At 44.9% G+C, this 19,502-nt stretch overlaps 1 protein-coding gene across 1 annotated transcript in view; it reads right to left on the bottom strand.

The window, feature by feature from the left end:
- Window positions 1-19,502, bottom strand: part of PTCD1 (pentatricopeptide repeat domain 1) — a 69,949-nt gene that overhangs the window by 28,350 nt on the left and 22,097 nt on the right. The window contains exons 2-3 of the mRNA XM_085629124.1: window positions 4,475-5,016; window positions 2,228-2,368 (exon numbers count right to left, since the gene is read on the bottom strand). Of these exons, the coding sequence (XP_085485250.1) occupies window positions 2,228-2,368; window positions 4,475-4,966 (633 nt within the window). The 5' untranslated portion in view covers window positions 4,967-5,016. The remainder of the gene's footprint in view (window positions 1-2,227; window positions 2,369-4,474; window positions 5,017-19,502) is intronic.

Raw genomic sequence — 19,502 nt, 5'->3', positions numbered from 1 at the left:
AACCATAATTGAGAAGTGGCTTCTTTCTCAGGATACATAGATTTCTAAAGCATCCCATCCCTTGGACGAGTCGGTATTTTTAGAATATTCCCCACCCCTATTAATGCAGTGCAATATACTTCAGTTATTCTACTTTAGTTGAATCATTAACTTTACTTATGCACTGCATGCTACAGAAAGCCCTTTCCAGCACAGGCGTGGCCCTGAACACTCTTGCCTTGGTGTCAGACAGTAAATGCTTGTGATGGTCTTCAGAAAAAAGCAGATGTTCAAAAACGTTTGGCTTCTTGGAAAGAAACACAATCAGTGGCACAACCCCTCTGCCGTCACTCTAAAGATGAATAACACACCACAGCAGCAGAAATTTCCACTGCACTGCAAATAAAGGTGCAGTGTTGTGGGGCACATAAAGATATCAGATCAAGATACTCAGCTTAAAATCTAGGTTTAGGGTATTCATTCTAAATCACTCTCATTACCTTGCCCAACCATGCATTTTGGTAGGCACATAATTTCTTTATAATTATCCTACTTATGGGTGCTTCAAAACCTTTTTGCTGAAAATTGTTAGATGACAAATCTGCTGCCAAGCAGCGGAGAAGGAGGAGTAAGTTAGTTTGCACAAGAGAAGATTTTTCAAAAGAAAAGTGGCACCAAGTAACTCAACTAATAGTTCTTTATATTGTATACAATTTATTTTGTTCCAGTTTGCACATATAGTTGTTCTTCAAATAACTGCAGGAATGGCACACTTAGAGCCCTCCAGTGCTGAGATAGATTTCCATTTTCGTTTTGCAATTATACGTTTTATATGTTCTTTCTTGGATAATTGGCTATACAAAGCAATTATGTACTCATGGGTTATTGGTCATACAAAGGCACTTGGCCAATCTCACTCTTTGTTAATAGGTAAAACTGCCAAGTGAGCTTTGTTATGGTCAAAACCAGAAGGGGAATGGCAAAACATGTATTCATGGAACCAATTACATGTGATGTGTCATCCTTTCCCCAAGGTGTGCTGGTAGGGGCAACGCCCCACACACGCATGAGGTGGTCATGCATATTCACCTATGTTGTAAAAAAAAGGGTTACGTTGGAAGTGTCAGATGTCCAAAGTAATCCACCCAGAAGTAAAACATAGTACCAATATTTAGAAAAAAAATAAGGTTTGAATTAATTCCATCACCAGGAATATTAATGGTTGGACTTAATAAAAAGCATTATCTGAGTCTCTATCGTATCATGCATACATTGCTCATATTTTCCTGCAGATACAATATGTGAAATAAAATTAGCATTTGGGTAAGATGTGTTACATGCAAGCAGCATGACGGCATATATTTTATACATCAATGCATGAAATAAGCACTCCTTGGTAATCCATGCTAAAACGTATGAAAGGCTATGTAAAACAGTAAAAACACCTTCCAATTTCAATTAGTCAATTTCAAATGTGAGACATAAGTCCACTGTGAGCTAGAGCTTGCAATAGAGAGAATATGCTCAGAGGCAGAAATGTCCTGCATCGAGTTAAATAACATAACTACTATCTGGAAAAAACATCATTCCCAAATGCTATCAGCGGATAGAAGATCGACAGTGCCGGAGTATTTAAGACTGCCTTTTGCCGACATGTTAAATTCAACTGAGAACGTATACAGACTGCAAGAGATAAATATAAAAATTGCAGTGCTAAGACAATATGTTTGACATCATTTAGAAAGACACCGCAGTGTGCTCTACCAAAACTCCCCAAAAAGTATTAGTCTCTTTTGTAAATGATTGTACAGCACATCTACTAAAAAATGAAAACAGACTGAAAATGTTTAACAATATTTGTAACGAATTTAATTTGCAGTTACAAGTAAGTAATATACTTGTAGTTGAAGTATTCACAGTCTAAAAGCGGTCACACAGAACCGCAATCAAGTAATGGCTACTATTGTTATATCTTTTTAGTGAGGAAGTTGCCTTTCCAGGGCGAATATGATAGACACCACCAATCCTTTTTACACTGCCAGAAGGACATTTGAATCAGGGACAACCCAAGCTAGATTAAAAAACAAAACAAAATGAGTAAGTTGGAGCAGAGCTCCCTAACCATAACCAAAACTTAGTCCAACAGTGCCCCACTAACTGTGCTTGCAATCGCTGAAAGCTATTTCACAACATAGTTTCCTTTACCAACATTCTTCACGAAACCACCCATCCTGACCCTTATACCTACATCGTTGTAGAGTTTGAAGGCCTTTTTCACATATCCCGCTCGGCCGCAGCCACCAATCAGCACTGTGTAATTGCCCTCTTCTGGCTGCAATCGCTCGTCCTTCAGCATTCGAGTCTCGAACATCTCCAGAGCTTCAGCAAGCTGAATGTAAAACATGAGATATAAATTTAACAACAGTGTCTCTACCCATGCTACACTACACTTTTAATCCAATACTATTAAACAGATGCTGCAAACCTTAGTGAGTTGTTCCTTTACACCAATGGTAGAATGAAAGCAAAGATAACCTGTTTGGAACTGGTTTTCCTTTCCCTTAATGGGTCTTAGATTCAGGGTCTAATAGAAATTAGCAGCTAAGCATAAGTAAAGGTGTTACTTAGTAAAAATGACAGGACAGTCAGAAATATGTTTCATATACAACCTGTTTTGGAGCAAACATTTTTGAAAATGTTTTCAAATATATATTTTAGCAGGATCGCCACCGGCATTCCATTCCTCCCGTGTTCCCTAATTCAGTTTTCTTGATTTTTTAGGGTAACCAGGGGGCACCCAAATTAACAGCTGGATAATCCTCTATGTTGTGTGTGGCTCTATTTTAGACGACTAGTATGCCCCTTGACAACAAAAATCTGCATGAGGTAACAAGCTCATCTTCAGATAAAAAGTCATTCCTTGTTCTGCACAAAGTTTTGCCTTTCATTTGGAAGGCAGGAATAAATGAGGAGCTTTTTAAAGGGAAAAATCAAAAGATAAAAACAAAAGGCCTTTGAAGAATCCATTTCAGACATAATAAGAACTAACATAATACTAGAACTTTGCATTTCTAGTATTAAGTGAATTCAATCAAGATTATAGTTAAATCATTCAAAGCATAATATCTTCGTTTCTAAGCCAGAAAAGTCATACAAATATGTGTGAAGCAAACAGATCTTTTCTTGTACAGTTTCTTTTCCTGTTTCTTCCGTCTACTGCATAGAATTTTCTCTGTTTTCTTACCTCTTCTGTAGAGACTCAGTGGCCAGATGTATCGGGATACTGGTTGCAAAACATGGCCGCAATTTGCAACCAGTTTTTGGCACCAGTGTCTAATTTTGAGAACCGACCTAAGTACAAATAGATCAGTTAGCAAAGTTACGATTCGGAGTGGGTCCAAGTCGGACCTGCCTAATGAATATTAATGAGGAAGGTCGCACATTGCGAATCACCTCGACACACCATAATCACAGCGATGGTGGCCTGCAAGGGTCAGTAGACTACCATCTCTCTGACTGCTGTTGAAAAAGGAAAACTTTTGTTAAAAAAGAATATCGATTTCCTTAGAGGAAACGGGCTGATTTTATAAAAATAGATTTTTTCTTTTGCACACGTTTCAGTAACAGATGGCAAGGGTTAGACCACTGCCTACCCATCCTAAAACGTGCACCCTAATTCACAAAAGGGGAGGAGTCTAAAGGGGACTTCTTCTCTATTGCAAATAAGTTACCACTTCAACTTCTGAATCAGTAATTGTTCAATGGTTAACAACAGGAATTCCGATTGCAAAACATTGATACAGCTGCTACCGTAATCACAATTTAAAAAGGCACTCCCAGAACACACCTCTACCAAATTGGTAGCAATAGGCAATCCTATTTTAAGAGTCAATAGAATTTTACTGACTTCTAAAATGGGTTTTGCACATCGGAAATAACATTTTTCGGGTTAACTGTGAATCTGAGCATTTGTGTCTGCAAAAAATTACACCATTCAAATTAAGCTTTATGTCAAGCTAAACTTGTAATGCCCTAATTGCATTAATTAGCTAGCCATGTGCATATGTGAGTAGCAGCTACAACGTATAGTGGAATTTGCAAGCCTATGCCCCAAAGTTTGCTGACGGCTATTATTTGTGCAAGGTGTGCATATTATCCGCATCAGCTTGCCTTGTTTGATGTGTTTTTTCTGCTCTGTAACTAAGGATTGGATAAAAACTTTTTAACACCAATTCTGATGATGTTTGGCCAGTCCTCCCTTTCCCAAGAGTCATGCCTACTGGCCTTCAGAAAGAGAAACACGCCCTAATGTGGAGACAGGCATTTAGATGGGTTTTAGAGTCCTTTTGCTTCAACAGATACTGAGGCCTTATTTTAAAACAGTTGCAAGCCAATGTACACCATATACACGCATGATGAAGACACTGATGCACAGCATTATGCTTAGAAATGCACTCTCACTTCAAGGATATGAACATGAAGGACGGATTCACACCTTGTTGTTTTTGATCAGCTTCTTGCATTGTACGTGGTACCAATAGGCAGTATTCCTTCGACCTTGTCTGGGTTTAACCGTAGCCTCTTCTTCATCCTCCTCCTCTTCGTACTGTAGGTTTTGAAATTCCGCTTTAGTTTTTTTGAACACTATCCTGGAGGAATACTGATTGGACAATGTCCCAAAGTCCTCGTCAGAGTCTTGCTCTGCAGCTGCTGCTTGAGGAGGTTCAGTGGTTCTAGAGGAACTTCTTCCTGATGCCAGTCTGGCCTGGCACCAGCCCACATGGCTGCAGGACACTTGAGATGCGATGAAAGGCCTCAGCTTGCCAAATAATATATCACTCTTCCAGAAATGATTCCGGTGCTGTGCGTTTCCTCGTAAATATACAGGGGAGGACCTCAGAGAAGAAGAGGCCCACCGCCTTGGATACACCACACAGTGGCAGCATTTCAGAGATAGTCTGTGGTATAGAAACTGTAAAAGCTTCATGATGATCCAGACTTGTTCGCATATTCCTTTTGCCAGCACACCACTGATACCTGAATGACATGAGGACATAACAACATATTAGTATTCTTAGACGCCTTAAAAGATGTAAGCTAACAGACTATCCACTTTAACCTATGAGCAAACTCAATTCTTGGCTACCGTGGTTACCGTGAAACCCCTTTACCCATGCTGTTTTTTCAAAGCTTCATCTGCACAAACTTGGAAACATTATTGTGAGTTTGAAAAGCACATAGGGTAAAACTGTGACTGCTAATGCATGCATGAGTTATATAGGTTGACATTCATCAGCTGGAAAATACAAGAAAAACGTCATTGGACTGGATGACTTTTCCTAACATTCTCCCCAAAAATAATCTGATTAGGTGTAGTTGCTCTGAAAAAAATTCAAACTGCAGCAATCTGGCTTCCCTTGTATTTGATTGTGTATCAAGAGGTCCACTGATCAACACAATGAAAACAGAAAAGGAATATTCAACACCAGCTCCTGGTGTAACAAGATATGTTTCAGACTTAAAAACTACCCATTTAATTAAAAAAAAAAATACCTTCCTAATTTTTGAACATCAGAAGTAATTAAGAACAAGCATTTGCAATGCAATAGGTCTCGCATTTGCGAGAGTTTCAGCTATTGGCATTGTAAATGACAATGTCATTTATTTATTCTGCTTTGATAATTAACACAGGGGAAGGGAGCCTCCACGTCTAGGGCTAGGAAGATTAGAAACCGATGGGGACAAGGTCTCCCCGAGTTTGTAAGGCAAGGAGACCTCTGCTGTGCACCCAAAGTGGGAGAGATGAATCTGGTGCAGTCCGAACCAATGAACCAAACAGATGCCCCGGACACCCTCTCAACAGCTCTCTAGGTCGGGCTGATCAGCAGCGAGGTCCGAATGAGCTATCAGGCTTTGGAGTGAAGAACTTCTATTGAAGAGGATGATGGAGACTGATTGATAGTACGCATGGGGCAATTGGCCGGAGCAGGGAGTCAGGCATCCAGGGTCTACTCATTGACCTGTTAGTGGAGTAAAGTAATAGCAGAGTGAGAGGCTCTTCATCCCGAGAACCCCTAAACGGTGTTGGAGGTATGATTCCATGCACTGTGAAGCTTCTCCAGGAGGCCCTCAGTGCTCCCTGTATGAGTCTTCTAGACCCGGACAGCAAACTATTGCAGCTGCCGACCAGAGATACAATTCTGCCCTTCTGCTGCTGAGCCAAGCTCGAGCAGGGGAAGGTAGGACAATATGTTTCCTGTCACAGGGAGGAGTGACCACCTCCCTGTCAGGACTTAGTGTATAGGGACAGGGTGGGGGCGCTTACCAGTGCTACTTGACTGCTTTGATGGGAACATTTGGTGCCTTCCTTACATACTCCAGTTGGAACCAGTTCAGGGAGCCGTTGGCTCCCGCTCTGGCGCGAAACTGGACATGGGAGTATCATCCCCACTGTTCAGCCCCTCCTGTGTGAGGGACCCCTGAATCGTCGCATCCCTTTCCTTAGGTTACTTAAGGGCTTACGCCAAAGCATGCAACCCTAATCTACATTGATTTGCAGCACCGATCTCGAGTTTGTGAAAACACTCTGCAATTGAAATCAATAAAAATGCTAAACTTCTCATTAGTCTTCATAGCATCTTGTTATTATTATTATTATTTCATGAATTCTACTGTATCTAGATAATCGAGCAAGCTTTTACGGTGCTAATAATTCAACGTTGTCTCGGTTTCTGTGATGTTTTTCGTCAACATGTGTATGGTACTTGTTATTTTTTCAGTGTACAATCTAGTATGTATGTCGTGGAAAGAATAATCAGTATCTACGCTGGTACATGCCACCCTCAAATGGCGATTTTAGCCATCATAAACTACCACATCAAATCATCACAATCATTTTGTTGTCTTTAGTCTTTTCTTTCTAGACTTCTCTAAAAATGTCATTGCATCATGATATTTACATTGTTAATCTTCCAGTTCAAGATCTGTTCTCGTTCTTTTCACGCCTCGTTTGTTCTGCGGCTCACAATTTGGCGGCGGGTCACTATTTGGAGGCAGCTCACTATTTAGCAGCGACCCACTATTTGGCGGCGGCTCACAATCTGGCAGCGGCTCACTATTTGGCGGCTCATTGTTTGGAGACTGCATTTGCCAGCTCGCAGCACATTGAGCAACTGCCCATTCTTTACTTCTTCTAGTGTACTTGAAGCTTCAGCAATGTCAGAATTGGTACTGAAAATTCAAAAGCTACAAGACAAGCCACTGCAAGGAGGATGGTGTTCAGTATTGGGAGGCATTGACACCTGCCTCCACTTACTCTTTATTAGGGTTCATTATGACAGTTCTAGACTTCTTATATGGCAGGGTAGTCAGATGTGTTGCCCCTTCATTACTACAAGGCCTGGCGAGAGCAAAGGGGCCCAAAAACTGCACCGCACAGAGTTCCGTATAGCAGAATGCATTAGGTTGTGACATTCACGCAGATTTTTAGCACCAGATATATGTTCCTCGCTGGAAAATCAGCACAAATACCGCTCGAGTATGATAGTCTACTTGAGCGGCAGTTTCCTGAACGTGAACGGAAGGTTTCTCAATGCAAGCAATCTTGTCATCCGTGACCACCCACGTTGGGAAATCTGGCCAGGAGGTGGTCTGGAGTAAGATATTCCTCACTCATGCTGCCCAACTTAACACTGGTGAATGAGACGAAGGAAAAACCTCCGCTCTGCGGAGTGGAGACACACTAAAGATTTGATGCACTAGTTCTCTGAAATGCAGGGGAAGGTTTGTATTTCAGTGAACGTTCTAGCCACCTGAAATTTGAAGGTCTCTCGGGCAGATGTGAGAGCTACTTCTTGTTGGAACAACAATGCTTTGAGTCTGCTCAGCTTGTGGAAATCTGCTTTCAAAGATGGAATCGAAGGCCACAACGAGCCATTTACTATTCCATGTGGAGGGAGAAACAAGACATTGTTGTAACAAGCGACTAATTGGAAAACGGACAAAATATACGGGACTCCGGCCCGCATTCCACAACAGTCTTGCTCGCTCAGCATTGAGGTAACTACCATTTGAAAGTACTGTTATGTATGGGAGAATTTGAGGAAAAGGGGATCCCTTTAAATAACAAGCTGAATTGGGTGCCGTAGTGTTACAGGCGCCATGGATTTTAACTTGTTTACAAACAAGTGAATGTCCTACAGTAGAGTTACATTCTTCTCCAGTTATAAAAAACTAAATTGTTGGAATGTTCACAACGATAAGTTAAGGGTAATGACCATAATTCATGTATGAAGCTGCTCCCAAAGTGTTTGTATCTACCTATGGCGAAATGTTTAATGCAAGTGGTGATTTGAAATGTCATGATGATGAGTGAATTAACACCGTGTAGTACCCACATCGCCGAAGGCATCTCAGCTATAGTAAATGGGAGTTGTTTCAAGTTTTCTAAATGCAGCATTGTGTATGTAGCGTCTTTCATGGCCATTAGTTATTGTTTGTGTGTCAAGTTAAAAGGCGAAAACAAATCAGTACAATTCAAGTAATGCCATGGAACTCGCCCATTCTTAAGTATTTGAAGCATCTAGCTAAACTCCATAATAGATCTAACTGACTTTGCCCATGATACAAGGTTGACATGTCACTCTCCATAATATCAATAACAGATGACACAATGTTGTTCAAATTGTAAATACGAGATGAAAACATATTGATAACATCATCTGCAACAGCTAGCATTTTTTCCAAATTATCCTGGTCAATTTGTCTTGAACATGCAGCAGCTTCCATTTGTGATAGTTTCCACATTTCATTATAAGTAGCATAAATAAATCTTTTAGAATGTGGGGGATTTAGGATCTAAAAGAAAATCTGATCCATTCATGTCCTCAGACAGGAGAGAAAGATGTTGTTTTACTGCGGACAGTGTGAAAAGTTCCAACCGTTGCCTACACAATTTACCCACTGATTAGGTGGTAACAATACTAGAATGCTCTGACTGGGGATGTCGGTTGATCAGGTCTGCTTGATTTAAATCCGGGTGTGAAATTTAGAAAACAAGTATAACAACCACTCGTCTCCCCTCGCAATAACAACTACCCTCCCGGACTCGGAAATGAGGAATTAAAGGTACCATTCTGCACCATGCTATTCAATTGTTCTTCAGTATAATTTGCTAAACTCTTGACAATTATCAAAGAAGGCCACAGAAAGAATAGTGTTCCTTTCTTTAATTTTTGCCAACCCCAGACAAGTAGTCTGTTGGATTGTTTCATATAGGAAAATCATTTGTGTGGGAATTAAACAGGCTCGACATAAGGTTTCCATGCCCTGAACCTGCCAGGACTTCATACCCCAAATACATTTCAAATCAATTGTGTGTCCTTCCAATAATCACAACCTTTCAGGGCCAACTGATTAACAAACGTAGTGGTATATATAAGTTTAGTTTGAAAACACATATATTTCCTTCATGGTGTTGGGGTTAATTTAAAATAATATGACATGAGGTCTAAAGTGTCATATCCTGTGAAATATGTATACTTATCTTTTTACTTCTGAAACTCCCTTGAGGGGGAGTTGGACAATGGTCCCATTGTGTATTGTTAAAATGGGGATGCTGTCCACTAGTTCTGTGCAGAATGTGAGGTCCATAATGGAGGTAGCAAACATTCCAGCGTAATTGGCAGAAATATAGTATAGGTCTTCTGATTCAAAAACAGAGGCTCACTATTTGGCAGCTGCTCACTGTATGTCAGCGGCTCACTGTTTGCTGGCTCACTTTTTTGCCGCTGCCCACTATTTGGCGGCGGCTCACTGTTTGGCAGTGGCTCACAGTCAGCGGCTCACTGTTTGGCAGCGGCTCACTGTTTGGCATTGCCTATTTGCCAGGGGTTCACAATTTGGCTGGGGTTCACAATTTTACATCGGCTCACTATTTGGCAGGAGCTCACTATTTGGCTGCGGCTCACTATTTGGCTGCGGCTCTGGCAGGAGCTCACTATTTGGCAGCAGCGCACTATTGGGCATCGGCTCACTATTGGGCATCGGCTCACTATTGGGCAGCTGCTCACTATTGGGCAGCTGCTCACTATTGGGCAGCTGCTCACTATTGGGCAGCGGCTCACAATTTGGCAGCGGCTCACAATTTGGCAGAGGCTCACAATTTGGCAGGAGTTCACTATTTGGCAGGAGTTCCCAACTTGCCAGGAGCTCACAACTCTCCAGGAGCTTACAACTTGGCAGCGGTTCACAATTTGGCAGCGATTCACAATTTGGCAGCGATTCACAATTATGGCAGCCGTTCACTTTTTGGCATCGGCTCACTGTTTGACAGGAGCTCACTATTTGACAGGAGCTTACTATTTGACAGGAGCTCACTGTTTGGCATCGACTCACTATATACAAATAAATTAAAACTTAATGCTGGGAAAACTGAAGTGCTGTTTTTTGGCAAGGGCCACATACCAGATCCAGAGTTGTGGTGGCCGCCTGAATTGGGCACACCACCCACTCCTTCCTGTCACATCCGTAATTTGGGAGTGAGATGGGAGGCGGACCTTTCCTTTTCAGCCCAGATACAGCAGGTGTCGTCCATCTGTTTTAGTAAATTAAAAAACCTTCGGAAAGTTTTACATTTTGTACCGGAGGAATACCGCAAAACCATAGTACATGCCATAGTTACATCTAGGCTTGACTGTGCGAATAGCCTCTATCTTGGCCTGCCCAAATATGCCATTGGTCGCCTTCAGATGGTACAGAATGCGGCTGCGAGATTGGTTCGGCGAATCCCTTTCCGCCACCATGTCTCTCCGCATCTACAGAAGCTTCACTGGCTCCCCGTGGAGAAAAGAATTAAATTTAAGACTCTGACACTGGCATTCCGGGCCATTAATGGAAAATGCCCTGGTTATTTGAAAGAAAGATTCTGTCCATACAGGCAAAACCGGGCACTGCGTTCAAATTCGCAAAACTTGCTATGCACCCCCCGCTTTGTAAAGGCTCGGTTGGGCGGCAGAGCCTTCTCGGTTGGTGCGGCCTCAATGTGGAATGCCCTTCCAGGCTTCTTACGACAGATCAATACGGAGGCTGGTTTTAGAAAAGCCTTAAAAACATGGCTTTTCACGTCAGTTTGATATGGTGAAATCATGTCTACTGTCTTCTTTGGCCTTATTTCTGTCTGATGTGTTCAGCGCCGGGACACCCCTGTTTGGGGTAGCTGTCGCGCTTTATAAGCTTCCGTATTATTATTTATTTGGCAGCTGCTCACTATTGGGCAGCGGCTCACTATTGGGCATGGGCTCACTATTGGGCAGCGGCTCACTATTGGGCAGCGGCTCACTATTGGGCAGCGGCTCACAATTTGGCAGGAGGTCACTATTCGGCAGGAGGTCACTATTCGGCAGGAGGTCACTATTTGGCAGGAGGTCACTATTTGGCAGGAGCTCACAACTTGCCAGGAGCTCCCAACTTCCCAGGAGCTTACATCTTCCCAGGAGCTTACAACTTGGCAGCGGTTCACAATTTGGCAGCTGTTCACAATTTGGCAGCGGCTCACTATTTGGCAGCGGCTTACTATTTGGCAGCGGCTCACTATTTGGCAGCGGCTCACTATTTGGCAGCGGCTCACTATTTGGCAGCGGCTCACTATTTGGCAGCGGCTCACTATTTGGCAGCGGCTCACTATTTGGCAGCGGTCCACTATTTGGCAGCGGTCCACTATTTGGCAGCGGTCCACTATTTGGCAGCGGTCCACTATTTGGCAGCGGTCCACTATTTGGCAGCGGTCCACTATTGGGCAGCGGCTCACTATTGGGCAGCGGCTGACTTTTGGGCAGCGGCTCACTATTGGGCAGCGGCTCACTATTGGGCAGCGGCTCACTATTTGGTAGGTGCTCACTATTTGGCAGCGGCTAACAATCTGGCAGCGGCTCACTATTTGGCAACGGCTAAAAATTTGCCAGCGGGTCACGATTTGGTAGGAGGTCACTATTTTACAGCGGCTCACTATTTGGTAGCGGCTCACTATTTGGCAGCGGCAACCTATTTGGCAGCGGCTCACTATTTGGCAGCGGTTCAAAATTTGGCAGCGGCTCACGATTTGGCAGGAGGTCACTTTTTGGCAGCGGCTCACTATTTGGCAGCAGCTCACTATTTGGCAAAGACTCACTATTTGGCAGCAGCTCATTATTTGGCATCACCTATTTGGTAGCGGTTCATTATTTGGCAGTAGCTGCAGGGGTTCACAATTTGGCAGGGGTTCACAATTTGACAGGGGTTCACAATTTGACAGGGGTTCACAATTTGGCTGCGGCTCACAATTTGGCTGCGGCTCACAATTTGGTTGCGGCTCACTATATGGCAGCGGCTCACTATATGGCAGCGGCTCACTATATGGCAGCGGCGAGCAATTTGGCATTGGCTAACTATTTGGCATTGACTAACTATTTGGCAGGTGTCCACAATTTGGCAGGTGTCCACAATTTGGCAGGTGTCCACAATTTGGCAGGGGTTCACAATTTGGCAGGGGTTCACAATTTGGCAGGGGTTCACAATTTGGCAGGGGTTCACAATTTTGCAGCGGCTCACAATTTTGCAGCGGCTCACAATTTTGCAGCGGCTCACAATTTGGCAACAGCTCACAATTTGGCAACAGCTCACAATTTGGCAACAGCTCACAATTTGGCAACAGCTCACAATTTGGCAACAGCTCACAATTTGGCAACAGCTCACAATTGGCAATGGCTCACAATTGGCAATGGCTCACAATTTGGCAGCGGCTCACTATTTGGCATCGGCTCACTATTTGGCAGGAGCTCATTATTTGGCATTACCTATTTGGTAGCGGTTCACTATTTGGCAGTAGCTCAAGATTTAGCAGGAGCTCACTATTTGGCATCGGCTCACTATTTGTCAGAGCTAACAATTTGGAAGGAGCTCACAATTTGGCATCGGATAACTATTGGGCAGCAGCTCACTATTTGGCTGCGGCTCAATATTTGGCTGCGGCTCAATATTTGGCTGAGGCTCAATATTTGGCTGAGGCTCAATATTTGGCTGAGGCTCAATATTTGGCTGCGGCTCACTATTTGGCAGCGGCTCACTATTTGGCAGCGGCAAACTATTTGACAGCGGCTCACTATTTGACAGCGGCTCACTATTTGACAGCGGCTCACTATTTGACAGCGGCTCACTATTGGACAGCGGCTCACTATTGGACAGCGGCTCACTATTGGACAGCGGCTCACTATTAGACAGCGGCTCACTATTGGACAGCGGCTCACTATTTGGCAGCGGCTCACTATTTGACAGCGGCTCACTATTTGACAGCGGCTCACTATTTGACAGCGGCTCACTATTGGACAGCGGCTCACTATTGGACAGCGGCTCACTATTGGACAGCGGCTCACTATTGGACAGCGGCTCACTATTGGACAGCGGCTCACTATTTGGCAGCGGCTCACTGATTTGGCAGCGGCTCACTGATTTGGCAGCGGCTCACTGATTTGGCAGGGGTTCACAATTTGGCAGGGGTTCACAATTTGGCAGGGGTTCACAATTTGGCAGCGGTTCACAATTTGACAGCGCTAACTATTTGGCAGGCGTTAACTATTTGGCATCGGCTCACTATTTGGCATCGGCTCACTATTTGGCATCGGCTCACTATTTGGCATCGGCTCACTATTTGGCATCGGCTAACTATTTGGCATCAGCTCACTATTTGGCATCAGCTCACTATTTGGCATCGGCTCACTATTTGACAGGAGCTAACAATTTGGCAGGAGCTCACAATTTGGCATTGACTGACTATTTCGCATTGGCTGACTATTTGGCAGTGGCTGACTATTTGGAGGTGGCCCACTATTTGGCATCGGCTCACTATTTGGCAGGAGCTAACAATGTGGCAGCGGCTCACAATTTGGCAGCGGCAAACTTTTTGGCGGCGGCTAACTATTTGGCATCAGCTCACTATTTGGCATCAGCTCACTATTTGGCATCAGCTCACTATTTGGGATCAGCTCACTATTTGGGATCAGCTCACTATTTGGGATCAGCTCACTATTTGGCATCAGTTCACTATTTGGTATCGGCTCACTATTTGGCATCGGCTCACTATTTGACAGGAGCTAACAATTTGGCATGAGCTCAAATTTGGCATTGGCTGACTATTTCGCATTGGCTGACTATTTGGCAGTGGCTGACTATTTGGCAGTGGCTGACTATTTGGCAGTGGCTGACTATTTGGAGGTGGCCCACTATTTGGGATCGGCTCACTATTTGGCATCGGCTCACTATTTGGCATCGGCTCACTATTTGACAGGAGCTAACAATTTGGCAGGAGCTCACAATTTGGCATTGACTGACTATTTGGCAGTGGCTGACTATTTGGAGGTGGCCCACTATTTGGCATCGGCTCACTATTTGGCAGGAGCTAACAATGTGGCAGCGGCTCACAATTTGGCAGCGGCAAACTTTTTGGCGGCGGCTAACTATTTGGCATCAGCTCACTATTTGGCATCAGCTCACTATTTGGCATCAGCTCACTATTTGGGATCAGCTCACTATTTGGGATCAGCTCACTATTTGGCATCAGCTCACTATTTGGCATCAGCTCACTATTTGGCATCAGTTCACTATTTGGTATCGGCTCACTATTTGGCATCGGCTCACTATTTGACAGGAGCTAACAATTTGGCATGAGCTCAAATTTGGCATTGGCTGACTATTTCGCATTGGCTGACTATTTGGCAGTGGCTGACTATTTGGCAGTGGCTGACTATTTGGAGGTGGCCCACTATTTGGGATCGGCTCACTATTTGGCATCGGCTCACTATTTGGCATCGGCTCACTATTTGGCATCGGCTCACTATTTGGCATCGGCTCACTATTTGGCATCGGCTCACTATTTGGCATCGGCTCACTATTTGGCATCGGCTAACTATTTGGCATCGGCTAACTATTTGGCATCAGCTCACTATTTGGCATCAGCTCACTATTTGGCATCGGCTCACTATTTGACAGGAGCTAACAATTTGGCAGGAGCTCACAATTTGGCATTGACTGACTATTTCGCATTGGCTGACTATTTGGCAGTGGCTGACTATTTGGAGGTGGCCCACTATTTGGCATCGGCTCACTATTTGGCAGGAGCTAACAATGTGGCAGCGGCTCACAATTTGGCAGCGGCAAACTTTTTGGCGGCGGCTAACTATTTGGCATCAGCTCACTATTTGGCATCAGCTCACTATTTGGCATCAGCTCACTATTTGGCATCAGCTCACTATTTGGCATCAGCTCACTATTTGGCATCGGCTCACTATTTGGCATCGGCTCACTATTTGGCATCGGCTCACTATTTGACAGGAGCTAACAATTTGGCATCGGCTCACTATTTGGCATTGGCTGACTATTTCGCATTGGCTGACTATTTGGCAGTGGCTGACTATTTGGCAGTGGCTGACTATTTGGCAGTGGCTGACTATTTGGAGGTGGCCCACTATTTGGCATCGCTCACTATTTGGCAGGAGCTAACAATGTGGCATCGGCTGACAATTTGGCAGTGGCACGCTTTTTGGCGGTGGCACACTTTTTGGTGGCAGCAAACTATTTGGCAGGAACTCACTATTTGGCATCGGCTCACAATTTGGCAGCGGGTCACTATTTGGCAGCGGGTCACTACTTGGCAGGAGATCATTATTTGGCATCACCTATTTGGTAGCGGTTCACTATTTGGCAGTAGCTCACAATTTAGGAGGAGCTCACTATTTGGCAGCGGCTCAAAATTTGGCAGCGGCGAACAATTTGGCAGAGGCTCACTATTTGGAAGGTGCTCAGTATTTGGCAGCAGCTCAGTATTTGGCAGCGGCTCACTATTTGGCAGCGGCTCACTATTTGGCAGCGGCTCACTATTTGGCAGCGGCTCACTATTTGGCAGCGGCTCACTATTTGGCAGCGGCTCACTATTTGACAGGAGCTAACAATTTGGCATGAGCTCAAATTTGGCATTGGCTGACTATTTCGCATTGGCTGACTATTTGGCAGTGGCTGACTATTTGGCAGTGGCTGACTATTTGGCATCGGCTCACTATTTGGCAGGAGCTAACAATGTGGCATTGGCTGACAATTTGGCAGTGGCACGCTTTTTGGCGGCGGCACACTTTTTGGTGGCAGCAAACTATTTGGCAGGAACTCACTATTTGGCAGGAACGCACTATTTGGCATCGGCTCACAATTTGGCAGCGGGTCACGATTTGGTAGGAGGTCACTATTTGGTAGGAGCTCACTATTTGGCAGCAGTTCACAACTTTCCAGGAGCTCACTATTTGGCAGCTGCCCACTATTGGGCAGGAGCTCACTGTTTGGCATCGACTCACTATTTTGACAGGAGCTCACAATTTGGCAGCGCCTCAAAATTTGGCTGCGGGTCACGATTTGGCAGGAGGTCACTATTTGGCATCACCTATTTGGTAGCGGTTCACTATTTGGCAGTAGCTCACAATTTAACAGGAGCTCACTATTTGGCAGCGGCGAACAATTTGGCAGCGGCTCAGTATTTGGAAGGTGCTCAGTATCTGGCAGCGGCTCACTATTTGGCAGGAGCTCACTATTTAGCAGCAGCTCACTATTTGGCCGTGGCTCACTATTTGGCAACGGCTCACAATTTGGCAGCGGCTCACAATTTGTCAGCGGCTCACAATTTGGCAGCGGCTCACTATTTGGCAGCGGCTCACTATTTGGCAGCGGCTCACTATTTGTCAGCGGCTCACTATTTGTCAGCGGCTCACTATTTGTCAGCGGCTCACTATTGGGCAGGAGCTCACTATTGGGCAGGAGCTCACTGTTTGGCATCGACTCACTATTTGACAGGAGCTCACAATTTGGCAGCGCCTCAAAATTTGGCAGGAGGTCACTATTTGGCATCACCTATTTGGTAGCGGTTCACTATTTGGCAGTAGCTCACAATTTAGCAGGAGCTCACTATTTGGCAACGGCTCACAATTTGGCAACGGCTCACAATTTGGCAGCGGCTCACAATTTGGCAGCGGCTCACTATATGGCAGCGGCTCACTATATGGCAGCGGCGAGCAATTTGGCATTGGCTAACTATTTGGCAGGTGTCCACAATTTGGCAGGTGTCCACAATTTGGCAGGGGTTCACAATTTGGCTGGGGTTCACAATTTGGCAGGGGTTCACAATTTGGCAGGGGTTCACAATTTGGCAGGGGTTCACAATTTGGCAGGGGTTCACAATTTGGCAGGGGTTCACAATTTTGCAGCGGCTCACAATTTGGCAACAGCTCACAATTGGCAAGGGCTCACAATTGGCAATGGCTCACAATTTGGCAGCGGCGCACTATTTGGCATCGGCTCACTATTTGGCAGGAGCTCATTATTTGGCATTACCTATTTGGTAGCGGTTCACTATTTGGCAGTAGCTCAAGATTTAGCAGGAGCTCACTATTTGGCATCGGCTCACTATTTGTCAGAGCTAACAATTTGGAAGGAGCTCACAATTTGGCATCGGATAACTATTGGGCAGCAGCTCACTATTTGGCAGCGGCTCAATATTTGGCTGCGGCTCAATATATGGCTGCGGCTCAATATTTGGCTGCGGCTCAATATTTGGCTGCGGCTCAATATTTGGCTGCGGCTCAATATTTGGCTACGGCTCACTATTTGGCTGCGGCTCAAAATTTGGCAGGAGCTCACTATTTGGCAGGAGCTCACTATTTGGCAGCGGCTCACTATTTGACAGTGGCTCACTATTAGGCAGCGGCTCACTATTAGGCAGCGGCTCACTATTTGGTAGCGGCTCACTATTTGGCAGTGGCTCACTATTTGGCAGCGGCTCACTATATGGCAGCGGCGAGCAATTTGGCATTGGCTAACTATTTGGCAGGTGTCCACAATTTGGCAGGTGTCCACAATTTGGCAGGGGTTCACAATTTGGCAGGGGTTCACAATTTGGCAGGGGTTCACAATTTGGCAGGGGTTCACAATTTGGCAGGGGTTCACAATTTGGCAGGGGTTCACAATTTGGCAGGGGTTCACAATTTGGCAGGGGTTCACAATTTTGCAGCGGCACACAATTAGGCAACAGCTCACAATTTGGCAACAGCTCACAATTTGGCAACAGCTCACAATTTGGCAACGGCTCACAATTTGGCAACGGCTCACAATTTGGCAACGGCTCACAATTGGCAATGGCTCACTATTTGGCAGCGGCTCACTATTTGGCATCGGCTCACTATTTGGCAGGAGCTCATTATTTGGCATTACCTATTTGGTAGTGGTTCACTATTTGGCAGTAGCTCAAGATTTAGCAGGAGCTCACTATTTGGCATCGGCTCACTATTTGTCAGAGCTAACAATTTGGAAGGAGCTCACAATTTGGCATCAGATAACTATTGGGCAGCAGCTCACTATTTGGCAGCGGCTCAATATTTGGCTGCGGCTCAATATATGGCTGCGGCTCAATATTTGGCTGCGGCTCAATATTTGGCTACGGCTCACTATTTGGCTGCGGCTCAAAATTTGGCAGCGGCTCAAAATTTGGCAGCGGCAAACTATTTGGCAGGAGCTCACTATTTGGCAGCGGCTCACTATTTGACAGCGGCTCACTATTTGACAGTGGCTCACTATTAGGCAGCGGCTCACTATTTGGTAGCGGCTCACTATTTGGCAGTGGCTCACTATTTGGCAGCGGCTCACTATTTGGCAGCGGCTCACTATTTGGCAGGGGTTCAAAATTTGGCAGAGGTTCACAATTTGGCAGGGGTTCACAATTTGGCAGGGGTTCACAATTTGGCAGGGGTTCACAATTTGGCAGGAGCTCATTATTTGGCATTACCTATTTGGTAGTGGTTCACTATTTGGCAGTAGCTCAAGATTTAGCAGGAGCTCACTATTTGGCATCGGCTCACTATTTGTCAGAGCTAACAATTTGGAAGGAGCTCACAATTTGGCATCAGATAACTATTGGGCAGCAGCTCACTATTTGGCAGCGGCTCAATATTTGGCTGCGGCTCAATATATGGCTGCGGCTCAATATTTGGCTGCGGCTCAATATTTGGCTACGGCTCACTATTTGGCTGCGGCTCAAAATTTGGCAGCGGCTCAAAATTTGGCAGCGGCAAACTATTTGGCAGGAGCTCACTATTTGGCAGCGGCTCACTATTTGACAGCGGCTCACTATTTGACAGTGGCTCACTATTAGGCAGCGGCTCACTATTTGGTAGCGGCTCACTATTTGGCAGTGGCTCACTATTTGGCAGCGGCTCACTATTTGGCAGCGGCTCACTATTTGGCAGGGGTTCAAAATTTGGCAGAGGTTCACAATTTGGCAGGGGTTCACAATTTGGCAGGGGTTCACAATTTGGCAGGGGTTCACAATTTGGCAGGGGTTCACAATTTGACAGCGCTAACTATTTGGCAGGCGTTAACTATTTGGCATTGGCTTACTATTTGGCATCGGCTCACTATTTGGCATCGGCTAACTATTCGGCATCAGCTCACTATTTGGCATC

Source organism: Triturus cristatus, chromosome 10, assembly GCF_964204655.1.
Source record: "Triturus cristatus chromosome 10, aTriCri1.1, whole genome shotgun sequence".
NCBI lineage: Eukaryota > Metazoa > Chordata > Amphibia > Caudata > Salamandridae > Triturus > Triturus cristatus.
Note: the sequence above shows the minus strand (reverse complement) of the source record. Positions and strands in the feature narration are given on the sequence as shown.